This window comes from Nyctereutes procyonoides, unplaced genomic scaffold (genome assembly GCF_905146905.1).
Source record: "Nyctereutes procyonoides isolate TBG_1078 unplaced genomic scaffold, NYPRO_anot_genome, whole genome shotgun sequence".
Taxonomy (NCBI): Eukaryota; Metazoa; Chordata; class Mammalia; order Carnivora; family Canidae; genus Nyctereutes; species Nyctereutes procyonoides.
The window spans coordinates 10,034,222-10,053,481 of NW_026575151.1; the positions used below are offsets into that span (position 1 = coordinate 10,034,222).

A 19,260-nucleotide genomic window follows, 5' to 3' on the forward strand; every position below is an offset into this window, starting at 1 on the left:
ACAATTTTAGGAAAACAATTGAGTTTATTAGACATCAGTAGAAAACTTCTTCAAGCATTAAGTTATCTGCTTCACAATAATAAGTTTTCCAGGAATTTATACTCCTAGGATATCAAATCATAGAAGGTTTAAGTTAACCATAAAGGAGACAAGAGTGACAGGGCTGTTACTACCTTTTGGTCTGTGGTTACCAAATTCACCAGGAGCAGGGACTTTAACAGGTGTTGCTGAACTCTGAATGGTCAGCACACTGGGAGTGGCAGTAGTAGAGTTGGCCTTTGGTCTTTGTCTTGGTGCAATTGAGGTTTCTGTTGGTCCAATGGTATCTGTTATTCTACAACAGAAGAATATATTTCATTCCAAATCCTGGAATTATTTCTAATTATCTATTTGTCCTAATAAAGCATCTATTTCAACAGGTGCATTTTAATTATTATTGATGATCATGTTAGCCCTCTTGGCTTCTTCCTGTCTCATTCTTAAGTATTAAATGTTTAATAAAGATAAGAAAGTAAATAAAATAAACCTAACAATTTCTTTCAACCACTGTGCTACCTACCATTCATAGTCTGCCCCTGAAGCTGGTAGACAAAGAATATAGGACTCCTTTATGGAGATGAAATAAAGGAAGCAAACAGAAACCTTCTCATGAGGTTCTGGACGAAATCAGGAGCCAGGTCTCCAAACCAGTCAGAAAAATAAAAACAAGAAATGAAAAACAACAGTCTCCTTTAGCTTATTAGACTTTAGGCCTAAGAAAGAAAAGATCACACTCCAGGATATAAAGAACAAAAGGAGCCAAAACTTTCAATAAGTGGAGCTACTTGCTCACATTCAACTTCCTGAATCTGCAACTATGCTTTACTTAGAACAGTGAATGGAATTATATAAAAATTTTCCCACTAGGACTTAGTTTAAGCCACAGACATGGATGGTCAAAGTGATAAGCACAGTTTTGAAAGCAAGGACACTAAAAGACACAAATATTTTCTTTTCTTTTTCAGAAGAAAGCTAAGGAAAATCTTTATGGACACTAAAAGACACAAATATTTTCTTTTCTTTTTCAGAAAAAAGCTAGGGAAAATCTTTAACTTACATATTTATCAACTTATTTTTTCTATAAATTCAGTACAAAAATTCAAATACTTTTTAATAGGGTCATATGTTCACTTTTCAACAGGACTGCCATAAAATCTCTTTTACCAAGTTCCCTTAGCACCTTTTCAAATGATTTGGTTCAAAAGTTTGCATACATGATTTACCAAGTCCATATATGTTGCATTTGGAGAAAGTCCTAAGTACAGTAACTCTACAGATTTACAGTTCTTTCTTAACTCTTTGTATATATACCACAAGAGGGAGCCCTCTTAACTATCTTTCTAAGAAAGAACTGAAATTGAATCAAAAGATTTTAGATAATAATAGAAATACATTGTATGTGTGCTGCTTTCTAAAAATAACATTTATGTTTTAGATAGGCTAGGTTATGAAACAAGTCATATGAAAACTGAACTAAATGGCAAAAAAATTATCATGTATATGTATAACCAATTATATCTTATTTTAGTGATAATCAAGTACTTACTGAATTCAAATTACGGATATGACACTAAAGCCAATGCTGTACTCCCTAAGTTCGAGTAATTGGGGATTGTACGTCCTATATAATCTTTTCATCTGTCTATCCATCCTTCATTAAGTGCATAGTACAGGCCAGATCTCACCCAGCCTTATTCCTGTTATAAATAATTGCTCTATAGAGATTCACAACCACATGAGCGCAGCAAATCTCCTAAAAGCTTATTAAAAGTTCCACAGATTTTAGTGTAGTGTTTCCTAATGTATTTTACCAATATACCAATATCTATCGTATGATTACTGATATCCAGCAAACAAAGCACAATACACTGTCTTCAAAAAATTTATAGTAAACTAGGAAGATGATGTATGTTCATGAAAATACAATAAAATAGAAGATACTAGAAGTAATCAGTGCCAAGCTAGTTCTGTCATGTTAAGAGTTTCACAGAGGAGTAATTCTACCTTTAATCTAATTTGGCTAGAAAGGTTTCAAGTAGGGGCACCTGAGTAGCTCAGTTGGTTAAGCGTCTGCCTTCAGTTCAGGGCATGATCCCAGGGTCCTCAGATCAAGCCCTGCATAAGGTGAGGCTCCCTGCTCAGTGGGGACGTCTGGTTTTTCCTCTGCCTCTCACCCCTCTAGTGCTCGCTCTCCCTCTCTGATAAATAAATAAAATCTTTAAAGAAAAATAAAAGGCATCAGGTAGGCACTCAAGGGTAAAAACTAAACACACTTTCATTAGACCATAAAAAAAGAAAGCATTCTGTGTGAAGAAATAGGAAGAAAATGCCTGGGCAGATGAGGCAACATGAAGACAGGAACTGAACTAAAACAAAAGGCTGAGTAATCACAGGTACCAATGCTACTGTGCAGCTTCATCTGCATGATTACAAGAGACAAAGCTGTTTGCTCTGCTTCCTCCCTTGTCTTTCCTACTCTCTATCACCTGAACAATCTTCCTAAAACACAGACTCTCTCTCCTCTTAAAATACTTTAGTGTTTCCATCTGCCAGGACAGTTATTCTCAACCTTTCCATTTTCACATACAAGTCACAAAAGTCTCACGTGTTTAACAGTCCCAAGAGCAGATGTAGATTTCCTGGAGGTAGAAAGGGGCTTTTAGGAAGTAAAACAAAAAATGCCACACAGTAAAGGCAGGATAGATGGATAATATTCATAAAAGCTCTATAACATGTAAATAATGATAATAGCTATTTTTTAAAAGATTTTATTTATTTATTCATGAAAGACACAGAGACAGAGGCAGAGACACAGGCAGAGGGAGAAGCAGGCTCCCTGCAGGGAGCCCGATGTGGGCCTCAATCCGGCCAAAGGCAGCTGCTCAACTGCTGACCACCCAGGCGTCCCTGATACTAGCTATTTAAAGATTTCTCCAATCACTTGTCCCCCACTAATAAGCCTTTAACATGAAAAAAAGACTAATTTAAGTTTTTAAATTAAGTTTTATACACATTTAAATTTTTTCAAGTACTTTACTGATTCTATCAATAAAGAATTTATATTATTGACCAATAAGCACCAATTAACCTAATTTTTAATGTAATGTACAGATTTAACATAATATGAATAGCACTGTGAATTTTAGTTGCATTGACTATTTCATTTGCTTATAACTGTACAGCAATGACTCGTGACATGGTGAAGAGAGATTCAAAGCATCAGTCTTGTTCAGTTGACTCATACTTTTTAAAAAATCTTTATCCACTTTTTTTACAGATTTAATCATTGACAAAACAGTTATTTAAAAAACCACAACAGGGGTGTCCAGGTGACTGAGTCAGTTAACTAACTGACTTGGTTTTGGCTTAGGTCATGATCTCATGAGTCTTGGGATCTAGTTGGCAGCTTCAAGCTCCAAGCTCACCAGAGAGTCTGCTTGAAAGATATTCTCTCTCTGCTCCTTCCCATCCCTGCTCTCCCTCTCTCTAAAGTAATTAAATATTTAAAAAATAAATAAATTTAATAAGACAATAAAATTGAACTGACATGTCCTATAATAATTCATAACTGCCACCCAACTATACCAGCAGTTGCTAACTACAGCTATGTCATAGGTAAGACAGTCAGTCATAGCAGATTCCTCCAACTTAGATGTAACTTAACTTCTTCACAGTCACTTATTTGAGAGAGTATCTTAAAATTCAAGTGAATGAAGATAAAATTTTTTAAAGTGATGGCATATTTTTTTAAATGAAGTCATTCACAAATGATAGTTTAACAATTTATAAACAACAAATCCTTTTTTATTATTATAACAACACATCTCACAGCAAAGTGCCAAATACCAGAACTGACCACAACGTTGAAAATTCACTGGCTTAAAGACCCAAGTCCAAATTTCTCAGCATGACATATAAACCAAGCTGCTGAGTGAAGTCAATCGGAGAAGGACAAACATTATATGTTCTCATTCATTTGGGGAATATAGATAATAGTGAAAGGGAATAGGAGGGAAGGGAGAAGAAATGGGTGGAAATATCAGAAAGTGAGACCGAACATAAAGACTCCTGACTCTGGGAAACGAACTAGGGGTGGTGGAAGGGGAGGAGGGCGGAGGGTGGGGGTGAATGGGTGACGGGCACTGAGGGGGGCACTTGACGGGATGAGCACTGGGTGTTATTCTGTATGCTGGCAAATTGAACACCAATAAAAAATAAATTTATTATTTAAAAAAAATAAAATAAAAATAAACCAAGCTGCATGACTGGCACCTAGCTACCATTCCCTATCACTCTTTATGTCCCCTGATACTCCAGCCTTGCACTGTCACAAAGGTCATTCTTCTTGCCTGAAGTGCCTGCCTGCTATAGTTTCATTCCCCATCACTTCAAGTGACTGTCTACTCATATTCAAGGAAGAGTTTAGCAACTTGCAGCCCCAGAGAAAGTATTCTTTCTGTTCTCCAGTATGCTCAACTCCCTGCTTTCCCTTCCTCCGCTCTCAGAGTTGCCTGGTCTCTGTCAGGTTGTAACTGTTTTCTTGTCTGTGTTCATTAGAATGTGAGCTCCTTGAGAATAAACACTGCTCATTTTTCTTTGTGTTTCCAGTACCTATATCTTGCATATAACAAGTACATAACAAACATATTTTATGTGTTTTATATCAAGCAAAATACCTGCATAAGTAAAATACAAAAAAAGCTCAGTCAATTAAGTGTCCAACTCTTGATATCAGCTCAGGTCATGATCTTAGGGTGGTGAGATCCAGTCCTGAGACAAGCTCTATACTCAGCAGGGAGTCTGCTTGAGATTCTCGGATTTTCTCCCTCTGCTCCCCCACAATTTGCATGCTCGTGTTCTAATAAATAAATAGATCTTTAAAAAAAAAAAAAGCTGTAACCAAGAAATCTTCCCACATGTAATATTATGCCTGTCTGATCACCTAAAATATAATCTTATTTATTAACTTTTAAACCCAAAAATAGTATGAAAAAAAAATCAATTGTCAATTCACTTACCAAATACACATCTTAACGTATATAATACACATCAAACTTATCAGTACAATAAAGAACTATGAACGATAATTTAAAACATTTTATTTCTTTACCAGTCTAAAAAGAACTACCATTATAACCATTCATTATAAATGATACATACCAATACCTATTCTAAATAGGTATTAGAAGACACAAAACGTCTCATGAATTTAGAATATTCTAAAATAGTTGCCTGTAAGTTATTTTTTCTTCCATTAAATTAAAAAAGATCATACTAGCTATAAACACAACACAAAAATCTCATGAATTAGTTATTTACCACGTGATAAGATAATGGCCCCCCCAGATGACCTGATGTAACTGCACAATCACTTCCTAATCACAGGGGGTGAGCAGTTCAAGTACAGACTGACATCATCAACACCATGCCGAGTGCAGACACGCTCATATTGGCTAAGCTCCCCATCACATGCAGTGAGGAACATACACTTTCTGGGCATGAAAATGATACTTAATCCATGGTACTTGTGAGGATTGAAAACAAAAACTATATACTTTTTTAAAATGTCTTTTCAAATTTCAGCACAGCTCTGCCTACCTGGCTTTTATTTGGCTTTTCCGAGAAGCTGCTTCACTAGCAGTCATCGGTTCGGGAAGAGCTGAAGGAATAGAAGAATTCTTGGAAGAAAAAAATAAAACTTTTCATTTGGTTTCCATTTTAATTGCAAACAGTTTTATGTAAACAGTAAGGATATACTCTTACTATCTATGAAATACTACTACTTTCACCTCAGACACCTACAACATGTTCACATATATTTGCCAGATCTAATCTACAAATACCACTGCATGCTTCACAAATGTCACTTTTATATTCACGTTCCACAGAAACCCTTGGAAAAGAAACAGAACATCATCATATCCACTTTGCAAACAGGTAATTATCAGTTAAAAAGAAGGATTATGTCACACTTGTAAACCAATGACTATTATCCAAATGACTTTGGGAAAAAAAAAGCAAACATCAAGCATTTCAGGAAAGTGCTGTTCCTATATAGTGCTGATAATTTTCATGACACCTCTTATAAAGGCTTGCACAGGAGAGCAGAAGATCATTTGTGCTCTCTATAACATTTTTCTTACTTTAGGTACCCAAATATATATTTGCTGAATGAAAAGATAAAAATCCACAGTTAAATGTCAAATAAACCTACTTTCATTACTAGAATGCTAGAACTGCCTGTCTTTCAGCTTCGGCAGAGAATATATTACAAAAAACAAAAAACAAAAAGAAATAGTACTGCTTTCTTTATATTTTGTTAGTGGAATGGACTAAATTTTACACACCAAAAAAAAAAAAAAAAAAAATTGTAAGAACAAGAGCCAGAATGATCTTTACAAAGATGAGATGGGCTTAAAATCAGTGATGAACCCAAGCCTTTATTAAAATTAGCAAAAACTTGCCACACACAGTTATCCTGATACAGTCAGGTATACTGCACAGAATGAATATAATTCAAAGCCTTTGAATAATATTAGCTACTATCAACTCAACACTTTCCATGGATGAGGCACTGGGTTTACATTCATTGCTTGTGATCTTCATGATTATTTTCACAGAAAAAGAAAGAGACATTAAGTACCTTCCTAAAATATACAATATATCTAAAAGGTAACCAAACTTTTTCAGTTTACCCAGAGCTTAATGTCTCAGGAATTTAACCATATCCCTAGGTACCCAACCAACTTAACAGACAGTCTCAAACAACTTAATAATAGTAGTTTGTGCTGTGTCAAATAGATGTCACTGTGTCTCTCTCATAAAGGAAAAATATCCTGCAGTAGTTCCCCAGTGCACCTCAGTGCACGGGTTGGCAGCTCTGGCTTTGCATCAAAAATACTTCTCACACGCACACAATCAGACCACTTGTCATGAAACAAGCAATTCTCCAAGTTTATGTATCTATACCTGATGAAATGGGATTTTAAATTCATATCTTACTTGAAAAACTACTTACATTGATGTTGGAGATTGGACAATCCTTTTTGGCAAATTTAAATGCAAAATAGGACACTTGAAATATGTCAGGTCTACGCTCTGGATCTGGTTCAAGCATGAATCCTGCAAGGATAAATAAAAACGCTAAGACGTTCCACTGAACACAAAGAAGCTATTTAGAAGCACATTAAAAGAATAAAACGTATATATACATGTACCTTTTTCATTCTAAGATCAGTGATTGCAGTAACCTTTGTTAATGTTTTAGAAAATAGAAATTGGTATTTTATACACAAACTTAAAGCATTAACTGAAACTAAAAGCAGTTATGGAAGAGCTCTGCACCAGAAGCATATATAAGCAAATATAAACATTCTTCTCAGAAAGTGACACAAAACAAAAAGTGAGTTTAACAAACACTGGGGAATTATTAAAGAAAGTTTCAAAGCCACAGTAAAGTTCCTTATTTTCATTATCTAAAATACCTCAACTAATTTTCAAATGATCCTGAATTACTGAGGAAAGACTAAGTTGTATGTATTATATTTAACAAAGTAATTCAGGGTTGACACCATAATTTTCCAAAAACATTCTTTCTTCCCTTACTGATGCTAACAATATTCACCACAGTTCTTATTTCTGCATGTTATTCATATCATGTTCAGAAGTATGAGCAGAGTTTTATGGTTCTATTATAAACAGATGTCATACCAGCCTTACAGCATCATTTGAAATACCTGACTTTTCTTCTAACCAAAACGAGCTTTTTTTTCTAACCAAAAAAAAAAACTATTTATCTATTTCTTGGGTCACTTATTAATTCACAAGTTTATAAGAAGACTGATATTTATAACTAAAAAGTTCATAATTTGTTAAGACATCTCCATGTTCTAACTCTGCTTTGCTGATTAGCTCCAAGTTCTTATAATGTTCAAATCATATTTTTTTAAGATTTATCTATTTTAGAAAAAGAATGAGCTTGGAGAGGGGCAGAGAGAGAGAGAGAGAGAGAGAGAGAGAGAAAGAATCCTGAAGCCAACTTCCTGCTGAATGTGGAGTCTTCCATGGGGCTCAATCTCAGGACCCTGAGATCATGACCTGAGCTGAAATCAAGAGCGGGCTGCTTAACTGACCAAACTAAGTAGGCAGCCCTCAAATAATTTTTAAGCCTATTTGCAATATAAAATGTGTGGCATCAATTAGATAATACTCTGAATTTTGCTATTAAAATTATGTATAGAAAAATCTAAGTATATAAATGACTAAATTAAAATTAGAAATCAAAATGAATTTAAATCTTCCTTTCAATTTTAAGTAGTATTTGAACAATGTATAATACATCTGCAAAAGCATGATAAACTTAGGTTAAAAACACAGTTTTATGGCAAATGACACTAAACACATACTTAGAAATTGATTCAGGAGATTCTAAACTCAGTTTTAAAAAAATGCTCTCCATGGGAGAGCCTGGATGGCTCAGGCAGTTAAGCTTCAAACTATTGATTTTGGCTCTGGTCATGAGCCCCAAACATCAAGCTCTGTGTTCAGCAGCGAGTCTGCTTGGGATTCTCTCTCTCCCCCTGCCCCTCTATCTGCACATAGGTATACACTGCCTAAAAATAAACAAATAAATCTTCTTTTAAAAAAATACTCTGCATGTAACTTGATTTTATATACTTAAAATAGATACTTATAAAATTGATTTTTTACTATTTTGTCACCATTGCTAGACATAAATAACCAAAAACACTTATTTATTAGTTTGTATTCAACCACATTCCAGAGAAGATTCAGGAACCTACAAGGTTTATTTTATCCTCCAAAATCATATTTGATATTGACACCAATAAATGTTTTAAAAGTACAACAGTACAGGATATAGAAACAAATTTAAACAGACTTATAACAATAAATTCTTATTCATATAATTTTTTTAAAACCAAACAAGTCACAAGAAACTAAAATTTACAAACTTACATTATTTTCCTATACTAACAATTAAGTTTATTTAGCTTTTAAAATTCTATTTCAGGAATGCCTAGGTGGCTCAGCAGTTGAGCATTTGCCTTTGGCTCAGGGTGTGATCCTGGATTCCTGGGACCGGGGTCCCACATCGGGCTCCCTGCATGGAGCCTGCTTCTCCCTCTGCCTGTGTCACTGCCTCTCTCTCTGTGTCTCTCATGAATGAATAAATAAAATCTTTTTTAAAAAATAAATAAATAAATAATAAAATAAAATTTAATTTAATTTAATCTCAACTGTAGCTTATAAGTATTTATTTCTATAAAGGACCTGAAAAGGCATACAAAACTCTAAGTTTTTTTTTCAAAGACTTCATTTATTTATTTGTGAGAGAGAGAGAGAGAGAGAGAGGCCAGAGTGAGAGAGGGAGCATGAGCAGGGGGAAGGGCAGAGGGAGAGAAAGAGAAGCAGGCTCACCGCCAAGCAGGGAGCCGGACACAGTGCTCAATCCTGGATCGTTACCTGAGACAAAGGCAGACACTTAACAACTGAGCCACTCAGGAGCCCCAAAACTATAAAATGTTTTAAATATATGAGAAAATTAGGACTAATAAAAAAGTAATGGCTGAGAGCCCCTGCCCCCCAAAAAACTACAATAATGATGTCAGTGAAGAAACTGCATATGATTTGGTTCTAGATCTCTACTTTCTAGTTAGCAACACAAATAAAGCAACATGATCCCTTACAAGAATCACAGTATCCCTAAACACAAAAAACAAACCAGGTGTTATGAAAAAGCACTATTCCTGATATTGAAAGCAAAAAATAAATACTCCTTCAAGTCTTTCTAAAGAAGGGTCACGCAGAGTAACAATATCCTTAAGAACTTGCAATGAGTGACAATGGGTCATTCCTTCTGTGAAGACCAGTGACATAACACCTAAATACAGTTCAGCAGAAAAAATTCTCTAAGAGAAGAGAACAGTATGGCACATGAATATACTTTTTAGGCATGACCTAATCTACAAAGCTTTTTAAGTATCCAGAGTGGAAAAGAATGATTCTTCAGGCAACTTACATATGTTTTCTTTCATAATAATGAAAAGTATTAAGGGGCAATAAATTTGAGATTTTAAGCTCTCTAATCGGTATCTTTATTGGTAATTCTATTTCTCAAGTTAAGCACAGCACAACATCCCCTAATGATTAGGTAACCAAGCTGTGGGTAGAAATGATATCATCTTATAATCAAACTAAAGGACCTCTAACTCCCAGGCGTGTGTTTCCATGTGGGACTACATTTGCTAAGCCAGTTTAGTTTGCCAAATTGTACTGATCCCGTTTATGGAACATAAATTCAGTTTAAAAGGTCATGACTGTCACTTATTTTAATAGAAAATATTAGAATGCATTATTATGCTAAGTATAAGCAATGTTTCATGAAACTTATTTTGTGTGTGTGCACATGCAAGCGCATGTGCTCCAGATCAGAACTAAAATGTATGTTTTACTATGGATCATAGTCAAACAGTCTGAAAACCACTGTACTAGTGACCTCTCTACTACTACTGTAATGCATTCCTCTCCAATAAGACAGTGATTTATCTAATTATTAGCCTAGAAAAAGGAAATAAGCACCCATATGCATCAATCTCTGATACTCCTTCTTTCAGAACAATTCTCCAGACATACACGTTCTCTCTGAAACCATGTTTGGAAAATAGCCTACTTCTGAGGGGAAGTCTATGGCTTTCCAGCATTGCCTATGACTAGGTGTCAGTAAATTTGGGGATTGAACATAGATTAACAGGCCCATATGCCTGAATACTTACACATGTTAAGAAGTATTTTTTATAATTCATTTAATTTCCACAATAATCGCTAAAAAGTATATACTTTTAATATGCTCATTTTAGAAATGTGATTAAGATAAATGGAGATGCCCAATGTTCTGTATCAAGTAGTGACAGAGCAAAGATAAAAGCCCAGGCCCTTTGGCTCAAGGCTTTGTTCTTAACTTCTATAATGGATTACCTCAACCACCTTACAACACAGAAGCTAAAAGGAAAGGTTAGGCAGCCAGCCCTCTGTTCATTGATCATAACTATTCAGTAACCCCATTAGTTATGCTTCTCATTCTCCTGTAAATGTTAAGCTCTTTCCAACTCTTAGATCCACAATGAAAACACTTCTCCCTCACCCTTCAATTCACCTCCATAAGCTTTCTTAACAGAAGCTAAGAAGAAAAATTCTAAATAATTGATTCTGCTACTTTTAAGAAGAAAAATCAGGAGGAAAATATAATGAAACTAATAGTTAAACTGAGCTTTACAGACGGTAGGTAATAATAATCATCCTTGACAAAACTGGTGATACTCAAAAGCATACGCAAATTCTTATATTCTTAAACACAAGCCATATAGTTTTTTTGTTTGTTTGTTTTGGTTTTTTTTTGTTCATGAGATACACAGAGACAGGAAGAGAGAGGCAGAGTCACAGGCAGAGGGAGAAGCAAGCTCCATGTCGGGAGCCCGACGTGGGACTCAATCCCAGGACTCCAGGATCACGCCCTGGGCCGAAGGCAGGCGCTAAACTGCTGAGCCACCCAGGGATCCCCCAAGCTATATAGTTTTAACAAAGATCAGGCATAGCCATTTCATTTTCAAGTATCCTGAGTCATATAAAATAGATGCAAGCAGCATTAGTAAAACTGTTAATACTAAAAAGATATATGTTTTTAAATACTTTATTTTATATTAATATGTGGGGGCAACTACATTGCATGAATAACAGGTAATACAAAATGTTTCATTTTCAAAAACTATGAGCACAACTAGGCAATTCTTGGTTTTCTGAATGTAGAATTTATTTGTAGAATTTATTTGAAAACAATGTAAATCAGTAATTATATATTATAAAAGCAGACAGAGAAACCTAAATGGGATAGCAGGATACAGGCCAAGGTCACATATGAAAAAATGTAAAGATTAAAATTGCAAAGAATCTAAGTGTTTTCTAAAAACATTATACTCTAAGTATGCTCTTCTTTTAAAAAAATCTCTATTTTGTTAAGCTTTTATCACTCAAGGCAATATTTAAAAAAGTAAAGTCCAGAAAAATCCTTTGACAGGAGATAAAATACCAACTTTTACTTGAGTGCTTTTATTTTATTCAATTTTTTTTTTGTTCTGCCTAGCTCTCAGATAAAAGTTCGAAGAGATTAATACATGGTCAAATTTTTAAATTGATAAAAACTAAAATCTATACATTTATTGAATAATAAAGGAAGCATATGAAAAACAGTGAAGCATCAATGAACTAGATAGAACCCAATCAGATTCTAAAACTATCAAAAATGTGGGGATCCCTGGGTGGCTCAGTGGTTTAGCGCCTGCCTTTGGCCCAGGGCGTGATCCTGGAGTCCCCGGATCGAGACCCACATCGAGCTCCCGGCATGGAGCCTGCTTCTCCCTCCTCCTGTGTCTCTGCCTCTCTCTCTCCCTCTCTCTATGTCTATCATTCATAAATAAATAAATAAATCTTAAAAAAAATAAACTTATCAAAAATGTTTAGCCTTTTTGCTTTCCCTTCTCAGTAAACACAAACACATACTCACACACATAAACAGAGAAGAAAAAAAACAACCTAACTCAAGAAAATAAGATTTTACTACTAAAAGCAAATTAAATCATGAATCAAGGTATATACTCTCCAGTCTCATACAGTACTGTCCATTGAGAACAGTCAAGAGTTTCTACGACCTGAAAGATCACCAATAAAACCCTCAGTTCAACTTTGATGAAAACATTATACTAAGCAAAACAGTCACTGTTACAATGATTTACAAGGACCTCAATAAAAGGCTGTCAATAAATTCAAGCCTATTTTCTTCAAGAACATTTATGTTCTATTTTTTACATACAAGTCTTTGACTTATTTGAATTTTCAGCATTAAGTTTGAGGGAGATTTTCAGCTTGGTTTTTTGGCCCACAAATGCCTAATAATTTTTTGTATTTCCATCTATTTTTTCCCACTGAGGTGAATGGCCATCTTTATAATACAAAATCAAATATATTTAGATTGGCCCTCTTTTCTACTGCATTGATCTGTGTTGTGTGGCTGGAGGCTATGACAGGGGATGTTTAAAATTGGTACTACTAAACATAGTAGCAATACTAGAAACATTTTAATTAAAACAGTGCTGAAAGGTGCTATTTAAATACTTCAGCTTCCCAATATTATTTTAATTTTAATATCTGATAGTCATCCTCCCCACTCTCAATATTTTCCAGAAATATTACCATGTACAAATATTAAAAAATTAAATTATAATATCCATCCAAAAGGGAGAAAAAAAACTCTTAACAGAGACTAGAAAGAAAACTGAGGTATTCTTTTGGAGTCAGGGGTCCATAGGACTACCTCTTTCTGATACTACACTTAGGTTGTTTTCCAATAAATACTTTATAATCAATCAGAAATAAATATTTATTTTTTAAATATTTTATTTATTTATTCATGAGAGACAGAGGGGGCGGGGGGCAGAGACACAAGCAGAGGGAGAGGGAGGCCCCAAGCAGGTAGCCTGACATGGGACTCAATCCCGGGTCTCCAGAATCAGGCCCCGGGCTGAAAGCGGTGCTAAACTGCTGAGCCACAGGGGCTGCCCAGAAATAAATATTTTAAACAATGACCAAATAAGCTAAAATCGAAGACTGGTAATACTTTAATCCAAAAAAGCAACAGATCTGGATATTTTGATCTCAAAGTATAAAGACAGAGTAATTAAATGTTTTGCTGTAAGTTTTTCCAGAAATTCCAGTTTCCTTAATTACATAATCTCTATGTTTTACCAAAACTTATCTAGGGGGCTTAAAAATATCCATGCGCTAATCAGTAAGTAGGCTTTCATTCCTATAAAAGTCTTATAAAATATTTTCAATGTTTTTCTTCATGAAATCAAAAAAACTAGGTTTAGGTAAAGAGATGAAATAGCCCACTTTTAAGTACAGTATCTTACAATTTTTTCACAAATTTTTCCAAGTACTTACTTATTAAGCAATGTATATTGTGGGAGTAACGAGAATTGTCTGGGATGGTGAAGCTGCCATCACAGATAGCTACCTGACTCTCACCGAAAGGAAGAGTGAAGAAACAAAGTTTATACAGTAAACATCCCAGCGCCTGCAAAACAAACAAGTATGAATACCATCAGAACTCAAGCACTCAATAACAAGACAAAAACATAGCCCCAGACCAAAAACTAAATATGCTATTAAAAAAACAAAAGTCTAATGTTTCTAATACTGGAACAATCTTTTCACATCTTACTGGTTAAACCAATTTATGTGCTTAATTTTTTAAAAGATATTTAACCATATAATTTCCGTATCTATCACATCTGTGGTTAGTTGGCTTCATTAAAGCTACTGTGGAGCTCTAGATCATGAATGACATAACTCAAATTGGAAGCAGCTGGTTCCGTTTGGGTAAAAATTGTATTTTTATTTCTTTCAAAAGGAAAAAAAACTTTTTAGCACAAAACTACCATATAACCAACTATGTAATTACTAGGCTCCTTCTAATAATTTTTACTATAAAAAATGTTATAAAATCCTGGTGTTCCAAATATAAGTTAGCCAGACAACCATCAACATAGTTTTATTGATTATTCACTAAACACGTCATCATTGCATAAAAATTAGCTCTATACTTCTACATATAACCCTGTAATTTTTATTCTAAATATATTAGTTATAATTGTACTTGGCTAATCCACATTAAATTTCACAAAGAAAGGGCTCTCTATGCTTCGCCTGCATAGATTCCTAGACAACACAGCACCAATAATTCTACTTGCTGACAATGAAGACAAAATACCCTAAAACAACACAAATTGCATTCTGAAAAGCAGCACAGGAAATGCATAGCTGCTAAGCTGCCAACAGCTCAAACCTGAGAAGCAGTAAAAAAATGTGATTTGGGCCTCAAGTAATCTTTATGTTGTTATAAGAAATGTCACCTACAAGCCCTAAGAGTATATAAAAGATATTTCTAATTCTAAACAGATTGCAATAAAATTATCCAATAATCAGTATACAATTATTATCAGTAATACTGAAATTTGGCCTTACTAGCACCTCTCCTTTGTTGGATTTTCTCCACACATCAACTTACCACACTCAACTAACAAATACACTAAAGTTTTATAACTACCATGAAAATCACAATATACAGAAACACCTTTTTAGGTTTAACTATTTACAAAACATTTTCAAAATAGTCTTCCAACAAAAAAATGTTTAAAAGCTCTAGGAATTTCAATTCTAGAAGAGTAATTCTAGTAAGTTCAAAAGCATTACTGTGACTAATGGTAAAAATTCTGAAAGAACCAGTTCCATGTCACTTAAAAATATTTCTAATGCCTTTTTTTCTATAAGGAAAATATTTCAGCATTTATACAACAAATTGAGCGTAAGGCTTCTTTAACAGCACTAAAAAATACTATTAGTGGTATAATATCTGCATTAAATTACATCTTTCTGCTGCCCAGATGACAGTCTAAGTATATGAGTTCTGCATTTTAGTCAGTTTTATCCTATTAATCTAACCTTAGTAATGTGTCTTCTATTAGAGTAAATGTTATATGAGTTCTCAGATAACAATTTAAGATAGCAATGCCAGTATACCTAAAAAACACAAATCTAAACCATAAAATACTGTTTCACATAGTGTAAACACAACTAGGTATCCTAATTTTTTCACACCAAAGGCATTTCCCTCCTTATCCATCTGATATGATGAGAATTGTTCAAGAAATAGGGGAAAACAAATGACCTGATTTTGAAAGCTAAGTATCATCATCTTCAATTTTCCTCATTAAAAGATAACATGAAGCATCTCTCAATGAATTTCCTAATGCTTATAAAATCAACATCCTACTTTTCAGGATAAAAATAATGTACAATGAAAACTTCCAACCAAAGAAAAAAACTGTCCCCAAATATAAAGTGCTAAATGAATACTTTAATCTCAGTATTATAACTCCCTGAATCAATATTACCCTAAAATAGAATCAAAATATCATTCTTGGGACGCCTGGGTGGCTCAGCAGAGTTCAGTGTCTGCCTTCCGCTCAGGGCCTGATCCAGGGTCTGAGGATCAAGTCCCACATCAGGCTCCCTGCGAAGAACCTGCTTCTCCCTCTGTCTGTGTCTCTGCCCCTCTCTCTGTGTCTCTCATGAATAAATAAATAAAATATTTTTTAAAAAGAAGTGTAATTCTTGGGGCACTTCGGTGGCTCAGCGGTTGAGGGTCTGCCTTTGGCTCAGGTCATAATCCCAGGGTGCTGGGATTGAGTCCCGCATTGGGCAGGGAGCCTGCTTCTCTCTCTGCCTATGTCTCTGCCTCTCTCTCTGTGTCTCTCATGAATAAATAAGTAAAATCTTAAGAAAAAAAAAAAGAAAAAGAAATGTAATTCTTGACCAGTATAAGCTGAATAATTTTTTCTGGATATTCTTTCATTTACACCTAAAATGTTCTACTATACTTCTGTTTCACCTGAGCTAAGACAAGAAAAAACTGGCATCATGTAAATTAAAATTCTATTTTTGTCAAGCAAACAAATATAGATTCTATTTTCTAATTATTTTTCTTCTTTTTTATCTTTGGGTAATCTATCCCACAGCTATACCGGGTTATCCATTACAGAAATACTACCCCATATACTAAACTACAAATGGTATACATTTTAAATTTATCACAATTTAATATGCTGTCTGGCCACATACAAAGTCTAATGAAAAAAAAAAGAATTAAAAAAAAAGGATTCCCTCCTTTTTTATTAAGATACTGAGTAACAATCACATGCTTAGAGACTATTTTTTTCAATCAGGCCTTGATGATTTCCAAACAGTAGTCAAGCTATGATGTCTGTTGTTTCCTCTGCTATTGAAATACTCTTTCAGGTGATGTGGATTTCAACAGTGGTCACAAAATTGGGCTAGAAAAGGTTTCCACAAGCACCTCTTCTAATACCTTCATTTTATAAATTAAGATCTGACTGGATTTGTTGTATACATTATACAATAAGCCATTTACTATAAGCCATTTGATAAGTCAATTTTTTTAAAGATTTTATTTATTTATTAATGAGACACAGAGAGAGAGAGAAAAACAGAGTCATAGGCAGAGAGAGAAGCAGGCTCCATGCAGGGAGCCCGATGTGGGACTCAATCTCAGGACTCCAGGATCATGCCCCGGGCCAAAGGCAGGCGTCCAACCACTGAGCCACCCAGGCATCCCAATAAGTCAAATGTTAATGCTGAGAAAAGCAAACCCAATTTGAATTATACAAGCAGGTGATCTATAAGCAGTTATCAAAATAACTAAATCAAACTTATCCATGGTTTGAGTCAACTATGCATATGGTTAATAATTCAACTACCACAAGATTTAAGAATCACTGATGAAAAAGTATATATTATGACAGATGAAAAGATATCAAAGATACTTTTTATTATCTTGCAGGAATATTTAATATCCCAATCTTTGTGAGGAGGGGGTCAGGAGAAGAGGAGATATTCATTTGGTTTCACCCATTATACTCAACTACCTTCTAAATTACGTCTTAAAAATAAAACAAACATGACTTTCCTTGTAAACTCTAGAACTATTTCCAAAGGAATTTTTTTCCTCCATCCCTTATAGGGTCACTAGTCATAGATATGACTAAATATTTGTTGAATTTAAATGAATTCACATTTAAAATAAAGTTTCTGGATAGTTTATCAAATACAGCCAAAATATATTTCCTTACGAAACAAGTTCTAAAGAAGTACTAGCATTCTAACATAAAGTTCAACTTACAGAAACATGATCAATCTTAATAATTGAATCCAGATACACAGTTAAACCCTTGAACAACATGGGGTTTAGGGACACCAAACTCCCCATGCAGCTGAAAATCCATGTAAAACCCCAAAACTAACTACTAATTATATACTGCTGACCAGAAGCCTTATCAATAACATAGTCAATTAACACATATTTTGTAATATGTATTATATACTGTATTCTTACAATAACATGTAACTTTTTCCCAATTTCTTCAGTATTTCGAGGTTACATGGTTCATCTGCAAGTTTTTTCACATTTACTGCCAATTCCATAAAGTTTCCAGTATATTTAGTTTTAAAAATCTGCATATTAAGTGGACCCACACAGTTCAAACATATTTTTGTTCAAGGGCCAACTGTATATGCTAAATGATAAGATCCTCAATATGTAAAAGTTAGTAAATGGTATGATTTTTATTAGAAAAAAGTGTTACTATTTCCATTAAAAAGATACTAAAATACTTCCAAAACCTACTTAAGAGTTAGGACCAGCTTTTCCATACTACGATCAACCAAAATTACACTCAATCAAAAAAATGCTAACATTCTATATAATATAAATTCTAAAAAATACTATAGTAAAAAGTTACATTATATGGAAGTCCTTTATTTGCTTTTTTTTACCTAAGTTTTCCAATTCAAGATTAAGACGATAAAATGTTCTATTTGTTTTCTTCTTCTGAATAACCAGCTCTACTATACACCACTCTCTTCTACTTATTATGAAATACCTTTTGGGGGACACGGGGAAAATAATCAACTGAACTCAGATTTTTTTTTTTAATTTGGTTAGAGAAAATGTTAGCCTTTCTTGGCCTTACCCAGATATCAGCCTTGGTGGTGATGGGTTTCCCTCCATAAAGGTTGATCATTTCAGGGGCTCTGTATGACAGAGTTGTATACCTGGCAGTAAATAAGTGAAATGGAGTGGAGATATAAAAAAAAAAAAAAAAAAAAAAAAAAAAAGATACTACATTGTTTCTACACAAAATACTACAAAAACTTTGTTTCAATAACATTATATAGAATACTATTTTTAAAAAGCTCATTAAAAATCCATCAAGATTTAACAATACAAAGCATCTACATACACATTTTTAATTCAACAAGTGTAATAGCACCTCTAATGATATAAAAACTTAATTTTCTTTAATAAAAAATCTTAAAGACAATGGATTGAAATATTGTTTTCCTTGAATTTATTTTAAATAATATGACTTTAAAATAATCCTTATCAAAATATTTTAGACTATTAATTTTAAAGCAAAATTGCTACTCTTTCAAAAAATTAATTTATATGTTTATTAAGGATTTCCTTTTTATGGACCCTAACATAATTCCTGGCACATAGTAATAAATCTC

At 34.0% G+C, this 19,260-nt stretch overlaps 1 protein-coding gene across 1 annotated transcript in view; it reads right to left on the bottom strand.

The window, feature by feature from the left end:
- The window catches only part of BMP2K (BMP2 inducible kinase), a 115,691-nt gene that overhangs the window by 37,430 nt on the left and 59,001 nt on the right, over nt 1-19,260 (bottom strand). Inside the window, 5 exon segments of the mRNA XM_055313001.1 lie at nt 174-334; nt 5,638-5,717; nt 7,058-7,161; nt 14,053-14,185; nt 18,720-18,801. Coding sequence (XP_055168976.1) covers nt 174-334; nt 5,638-5,717; nt 7,058-7,161; nt 14,053-14,185; nt 18,720-18,801 — 560 coding nt within the window.